At 52.2% G+C, this 7,402-nt stretch overlaps 1 protein-coding gene across 1 annotated transcript; it reads right to left on the bottom strand.

Annotated features, from left to right (window-relative positions):
- Nucleotides 1-1,065: 1,065 nt before the first annotated feature.
- On the bottom strand, nt 1,066-6,238 carry Hoxc10 (homeobox C10). Its single transcript, XM_003476244.3, has 2 exons — nt 5,371-6,238; nt 1,066-2,155 (listed from the first exon to the last, which is right to left on the bottom strand). Exons 1-2 carry the CDS (start codon nt 6,119-6,121, stop codon nt 1,878-1,880), a joined length of 1,029 nt encoding a protein of 342 aa, XP_003476292.1. The 5' UTR covers nt 6,122-6,238; the 3' UTR covers nt 1,066-1,877.
- Between the last annotated feature and the right edge of the window lie 1,164 nt (nt 6,239-7,402).

Here is a 7,402-nt window from a genome sequence, read left to right as displayed (position 1 = left end):
TTCTCCCTCTCTTAGCTCGGTTTAGGTTTCCTGAACCACAGTGCCTGTGTTCTGGAGCCACTTCCAGTCAGGCCACTTGCCTGGTAAAGCCTCACAACCGGGGAGCATGAGGACCACGAGCCTGGTTAAGGCTTACACCCACACCAGGAAAAACCAGGAAAACCTAAGCTTCAAGCTCCAACCCTTGCTAACCCCCAAACAGACAACCAGACTGAGAGACACCTAGAGGAGTGTGTCGACCTCAAGAAGACCTTAAATGCTCACAAAGATAAAGAAGCCAAAACCACCAATTCACCCCTTTAATCACCGAACCCCCACAGCAATGGGCCCGGAGAGGAAGAGAGGGAGCTCATAGGCACTGCCCTCGGCTGCCAGCAGTCACAAGGCAAGCCTGGGCTCTCCGCAAGCACCGATGCCCGAAACACCTTCCTCCTAGCTCTGCCCGCTGCATGCTGGGCACCTGGGGATGCCTCAAGTCCCCACTCTGCCGCCAAGAGAAGAACAAGAAACCGCTTCTCTTACCTTGTCGCTGCCTCCTCCTCCTGCTGCTGCCAGTGCTTCTGTTAGCTGCTGTCGAAAGGGGGGGTGAGCTCATCGTATTCCTCCAGCGGTTAAGTTTATTCCTCTCTTTGGATAGGTGGGGGGCTCTTGGGGTGCCCCCCAGCAGTGGCGGGGTGCGCCCAGCCCAGCACCCCAGACAATCAGATCCGTCTGCTCCTCAAGATTGCAGTTTGCTCTCTGCCTCTTTCCCTCCTCCAGTCACCTTTAAATGCATCTTTTACTGCAGCACCACATTATATTTGCAGATCATAAAATCCACCTCTCGCGCGCACCAAGACCGTCCTGACATTACTGTTTTATGACCTTGACTTATTGTGGTCACCTGGATAATATTTAAATCAACGTTATGGTCTCTCACTTACATTAAACCCGCCAAGAGACGTTCTAGAAAGGCTCTAGGAGATGAGTCAAACACAAAACACACACATCCACACACTCAGCTTCTTTGGGGGAGGGGGGTGCCGCTAAAAAATCACTAAAAACAAAAAACCACCCATTTGAGGATTACGATTCCGGAAATTTATTAGGATTTTTTTTTCTCCATTAGGGAAGCTACATGCAAAAGATACAACATACAGAATATCTTTAAATAACACAACTCCCAGACAGGGACAGGGCAGTTTTGGGGGGTTGTTCTGCCTTTGCTTTGCTATGTTCTATTTTTAATTTTTGCTCCTCTGGATGGAATTTCTGAGCTGTTAGTGGATGGGGGATGTGGGGGTACTGGGAGGGGTGGGAGAAAAGCAGAAAGCAGTACAAATACAAGACTTCAAGCAGATTCTCAGAGCGACTGGAAGGTAAAGACACGGAAAAGGGTCTGGTGGAAACACTGGGTGCTACGACAAACACACAAATACTAGCTGAACTTTCAAAACATCTATTATTCTAAGGAAGAAATGCAGCAAGGAAGGAGCGATTCTGACTGTGCTCTGTGAGATTACAGACCCTCTCTGGTTGCATTTTTTTCTTTTTTTCCTACAATCGGGTGGATTCGATCTTAACTTTGCATGGAGAACAGAATGCTCTGTGTGAGTGCGTGGGTAAGTGAGGGGTTGACACACACACCAGCCACACTCCCACCCGCATCTATGAGGGCTCACACCACACCCCACAGCCCGCCACCCCATTTCTCATGCTTTAGATGGAAGCATCCTCGCAGCACGAACCATAGGTCCCTTGGAAGGAGAGTCTGAGGTCTTTGCCTTTTTTGCAGGCGCGTTGCATTTATACTCAGGGAGGGAAAAAAAATATCACCAGGCACAAAGGGAGGAGGGGCGGGGAAAGGAAAGAGGGGGAGGGGAGGGGAGGCCGCGCGCTCAGGTGAAATTAAAATTGGAGGTCAGTTCCCGGATCCGATTCTCTCGGTTCATTTTCTTGAGTTTCATTCTGCGATTTTGAAACCAGATTTTGACTTGTCTGTCTGTAAGGTTAATGGTCTTGCTAATCTCCAGGCGGCGCTCTCGCGTCAAATACATATTGAACAGAAATTCTTTCTCCAATTCCAGCGTCTGGTGTTTAGTATAGGGGCACCTCTTCTTCCTTCCGCTCTTTGCTGTCAGCCAATTTCCTGTGGTGTTTTCTGCCTTTATCTCCTCTGTTAAAAATAACATTATTTACATAAGTATCCCTTGAAGATGCAAACCCTCGCAGCAGTGCTGCAGCCTTGGCCAGCCTGCTGTGGGGCAGCTGAGGGAGCACTGGGGAGCTGCTCTTGCCCCACAGGCCTGGTAGGGGGTTCCTCTTGGCCTTGGGGCTCTTAGAATCTCTTTGAGGGTCTAGAATTTGGGCATGGGTGATAAAGGGAAAAGGTCCTTGCCTTCAAAGCATTTATTAAATTTTGATTCCCCAAGTCTACCTTAACCTGAGAGATTCTAAGTATTCTCACCTTCTCCCAGCTTGCTGGCTCTGGTGAGTGTCCTAAACCTCTCTAGGCAGCCCCCCCTTCAACTCTGGTATGCTCCAAATCTAGAAAAACTGAACCAGACAGAAAAGCACTTTTCCAGGCCTCAGACCTGAGTACAGAGTTTACCCTACATTCCAGGGGCAATTTCCAGAGCTTTGACCCTTTTCAACTTGGTGGAGGGACTTTGTCCCAGTTTTTGCCGCCAGAGGCCACTGACGCTGTCCTTGCACTAGGCCCCCAGGTCTTACTCCCATGTGAGCTGCCATAGAGTGAGCCTGCCCCAGTAAGCCTCCCATCACAATCTCTTCCTTTCCTGGCTCCTACCCCCGGGTGTGTGTAACTGAGGCAAGTGGAGGTCAGGGGCAATCGCTTGGGGCATGCTGAAGGGTCTTCAGACAACTTCCTGGCCTGAGGACCTAAGGTCAAGGTAGAGAGATAGCCTGAGGTATTCCAGCCTTCTAGAAATCTGCCCAGTCTGTACATAGTACATGTGTATGCCTGTAAACAACACATGTATACCTGTAGAGATCCATACACTTACACATACATACACACAGCACTGTGTACATATGTCTTCACTCATCTGAGGACATACGGTGGCATAGTATTTATTTCCCATTATGTCATTGACAGCTTCTTTCCTTGGCACACATTCTTTCTGAAATGGATAAGCCTTTTCTTCAAGCAACAGGAGAGAACTTGGCTATCTTTTTTTTTTTAAGGTAAAATATGGAATCCAAAGATCTGAAAGGAAGTACCCAGCAAACAACTCTGCTGATGACTCTGTGCATTTTTCTTTTCCCTTTGGCAAATGTACAGGCCAGGTTCCAGGATCTTATCTTGACTGGGAGTGGGGAAGGGAGCCCAAGGAGAACCAGGAAACACCAGAAAAATGCAAACTTGAAGCTAAAGGATAAAATCTCAGGGTCTTTAATTATTCTGCTTCTGCACCTGCAGCTTCCTGCCAAATTGTTTACAGGCTCTCCATAACTAACTCTATACAGTTTATTTTCTTACTGGGTTTGGGGAGGGATAAGAAAAATTACAAATGGAGAAGTTTAGCCAAAAGCTCTCTGTGGCTGGCCTGGTGGAGACACCAAAGAGTTTGGGGGGTGAAGAGCACAGGAGAAGTGCAGGCTAAAGGGATTAGGTAGATGGGAGAGCGTAAGTGGTGGCATGGACACCAGGAGAGAAAGAGGAGCTTATTCCAAAGGATGCAGTTAGAAGCTGGACTTGTTAACCTTGACTTTGCTTTTGGTGGGGCTAGAATACAGCTATTTCTACTTTAAATCGGTACTCCCAACAAAGCTCAGGATCTGCAGTGAGGGTATAAAATTAAACCTTAACACTGCAAGTGTGCCACACTTAAGGCTTAGTGCTTGTGTGTGCCTCACTCTCCTACTCAACCACACAAACATTGTGGTCATCTTCCAACCAGGGTCTCTGTGAACTGATTTGTCAAGGCAACCTTTGCAGAGAAGACCCAAGATGGTGAGGCTCTGTCATTGCTCACCAAAAGAATACATGTGCATATGTGAGTAGGCATGCGTGAGTGTGTGAGGAACATGCAAGAGGTGTGTGTGTGTGTGTGTGTGTGTGTGTGATACAGGTCACTGTCAGGCATGCGTGTGCGTCGCATCCATATACAAAGCAGGAGAAGACCCAGACCAACCCCAGCCTGCTCCCCTCTCCGTACTTCACATACCTCTCCACCTATGGAGCCCCTCTTACGTACTGCTGCCAGTAGTCACTGTCAAGGGGAGCACATTTATTCCTCCCTGTTGGGCCTTTTCCGATGTTTTTTAGTCCAACTTTTCGTTCCCTTCATGCTCCCTCCCTTGTTCCTGTTTCCTCCACATTCATTTCCCAGGTGTCACAGAAAGGTCTTGAAAGCCCCCAGTTCCTAAAGCAGAAATGAATCTTGAACCCTGAGCTTGAACTCTGTCCAGGTTTTCACTCTCTAACCAGAATCACAATGAATCCCAACCAGAGCTACACTCCTTTCAGAAGAAAACCTTCTGACACACACACAGAATATTTCCAACCACTCATTTGTAGGCTGCTTTTGGAAACCAATGGGGGAAAATGTGACTTAACTTAAAAAAAGGAAAGAAAAAAATTAAAAGAGAAGACAAAAACTTAAACGTTCCAAATGTCCTGTTCCAACGCCAATCTCAGGCCAGGCATCTGGAAGAGAGGGAGGGATGTGGCGGGCAGTCCTTCACCTCTACCTCTTCCGGCCTTAGTGCTGCTGCCCAAGGCCCCTGGCTGAGTCAAAAACCAAAGGAGCCCAAAGCGCACACAGAAATCAAACCCACAAACAACAAATCCTGTTTCTCAGGAAACAATTTCCAACCGAGAAAATTCAGAACAGAGAAATTCTTCATTTTCCAAGCCTTCCTTCGTTTCTAACCCAAGATCGCCATTTTAAGCTTTTTGTGAGCCTTTGACCTGAGTGGGGGACACTAGTTCCCCAGTATACCAGCGTTGGGAAGACAAACCAAAGCCAATACACGCCCCGGGAGCCGTCACCGACCCTGAGCAGCACAGGGCGTCCGCAGACTGCCTTGTGGTGCGCACGGCACCCACCCCCCGCCTTAGCACCCAGGGCCCGGGCACGGCACCCCCCGCCTTAGCACCCAGGGCCCGGGCACGGCACCCACCCCCCGCCTTAGCACCCAGGGCCCGGGCTGGCCCGGCACCTCCACGCCGTCGCCGCTTACCTTCCCCAGCTAAAGGTCGCGCCACCAGCTTGGCGCTCAGCAGACCCCTGTGGCAAGCCGGGGTCGCATTCCCCAGACATCACGTCCCCAGGCCTCAAGCCAACCCTCTCCCTTGCCCCTATCCCAGCCAAGAAGACCCAGTGCCCGAGAGTCCCAGCGGGCCCGCGGCCCAGGCGGCCTTACCTTTCGCTTCGTTATCCGAGGTGTCTGGGCTGGAGTCTGCGGGCTTGGCCCGGTCCTTTTCGCTCTCCGAGGGGCTGCCTTTTGGGCCCACCAGGCTCTGCTCCGTCTTGATCTCGTTAGGGCTGGGAGTCTGGCTGTCGGATTTGGGGGTCTCGGGAAAACTCACTTTGCCCCCAAGCTGAGGCGATTCCAGATGTTCCGCGCGCGGGTTGAGATTGGCCCGCTGCTCGAACGGGGCTTCGAAGTCGTTGGCCCCGGCACAGTGGGGCGTCTTGTCCAGCGCCGAGTAGCTGGGGCTGGCGCGGTAGTAGCTGGGCACGGGCACCTCGTGCTCCCCGAGGCAGGACTCCGGCAGGGGGTGGGAGTAGAGCGCTGCCTCGGGGCCACTTTTCGCCCGCTTCTCTGCGCTGTACATGCAGCAGACATTCTCCTCCTTGACACTAGGTGGGTAGGAGCAGGAGGACAGCGGCCTGCCAACAGGTTGTTCCAGGCGGTAGGCGGCTTTGGGGTCGCCCCAGGAGTCCAGCTGCGAGAGGTAGGACGGGTAGGTGTTGAGGGCGAGGTTGGGGCTGCCGCCCTCGTCCCTCTTGGAGAGCGAGGGCGCGAGCCCGCAGCCCCTCATCACCCCGCAGTTGAAGTCACTCCCCGATTGCATATACATGCCTGCGCTCCGGCTATAGCGCTCTCCTCCGCCGGGCGCAGCCAAGGGTTCCGCGTATGAGTTCGGAGTTACATTGCGAGGGCATGTCATTTTCAGAGAGAGGGGTTTTTAAGGAGCAATACTACAGCGGAGGAGCTGACATCTTTTTTTTTCCCCATCCCGGAAGGGGGGGCGGTTGGAGGGGCGGGAGGAAAAAGAAGGGAGGGGGAAATATCAGCTCCATAATTATCCGCGCATTCGGTCCTCACCATGTGACGGCTAGACCAATGGGATTTGAAAATGGCCTTGATGATTCAGACGGCCGTGACGTCAGCGGGGTCAAGTTGTCGGCAGGCGGAGCGCGCAGCGTGGAGTAACAGCGCCACCTAGCAGCTGCCTCGGGGTAGGGGCACCAGAGCCCTTCCCCGCGAACAAAGGAAGCGCCCCCCGGGCAGCCGGGGCGGGGGGTGGGGTGGTAGTGGAGGAAGGAGGTGGAGGGGTTCTGGGGAGAGTGGGGTTTGTTTTCCCGGGAACCAGCCAATAACTCCTGGGAAGAGGGGGGTCGGAGAGGGAAAAAATGCTGGACAGAGCAGCAAGGCAACCCGGGGCTCAAAACAGTCAAATTCAAATTAAAAGGTCAAGACACGACTCAGGTACTTCCTCCCCTTTCCTTACCTCGCCTTTCCTCGTCCTCAGTCCCAATCCCCACTTCCTCTTTAGGGGTGAGCCTTGGGTGAGGTGTTTTGCTTTTTGGTGGGGTGCTTTGGGAGTACAGAAAGTTAAAGAACTGCAAACAGGACTAAAGTTTCTGCTCTTCTGACTCCCTGGTTCTTCCGGTTTGGGCCTTAGGACTGGAAGCTTTGGAAACAAGGTCCTGGAGGTTGGTTGAGTTACAAGTTCCCTGTAAGGGTTGACGGGGAATCCCCAGTGTCTGGGGTAGGTCAGGGAGGGAGTCTCAGGCACGTTAGAGCTGTTGGGGACAGCAGGCACCTAGTGGAAATAAAGATCCCTGGAAGAGAAAACCCAGGACCAGAGGCACCCGGTGTGCTTCCTGACCTCAGCCTCAGCGCCCGGAGCTGCAGCTGCCGCCTGGGCCGGGCTGGGTGGGCAGCTCCTGGGTCACCATCTCGGGGGTTTGGCCTTGGAGCTGGTTCAGCTGCTTCAGGCCCTGGTGGCCGGTGCTTTCTGCTTGACCTTGCCCTCACTAAAAGAGGAGTATATTCCTGGAGCGAAAGAGAGAACCTGTGAGACGTTCCACTGGGTTGGGTGAGTTGTGAATCAGCACAGGGAAAAAAAGAGGACATGAGTCGCAACCAAATCCGACCCAGAGAATGTCCTTTACAGTTCGATTGGGCTGGGAGCCTCTTTGTAAGGAAAAGAGAGGATGATCTA

The sequence above is a fragment of the Cavia porcellus genome, unplaced genomic scaffold, assembly GCF_034190915.1.
Source record: "Cavia porcellus strain 051 isolate PalLab524CR breed Dunkin Hartley unplaced genomic scaffold, mCavPor4.1 scaffold_8, whole genome shotgun sequence".
Classification (NCBI taxonomy): domain Eukaryota; kingdom Metazoa; phylum Chordata; class Mammalia; order Rodentia; family Caviidae; genus Cavia; species Cavia porcellus.
This window is presented reverse-complemented; position numbering and strand designations above follow the sequence as displayed.

Bases quoted from the DNA above. Each gene is read 5' to 3' on its own strand.
- Hoxc10 (XM_003476244.3), bottom strand. From the start codon at position 6,121: ATGACATGCCCTCGCAATGTAACTCCGAACTCATACGCGGAACCCTTG. The intron at 2,156-5,370 runs GTAAGGCCGCCT...TATTTTTAACAG, and splicing joins CTCGGATAACGAAGCGAAAG to AGGAGATAAAGGCAGAAAAC.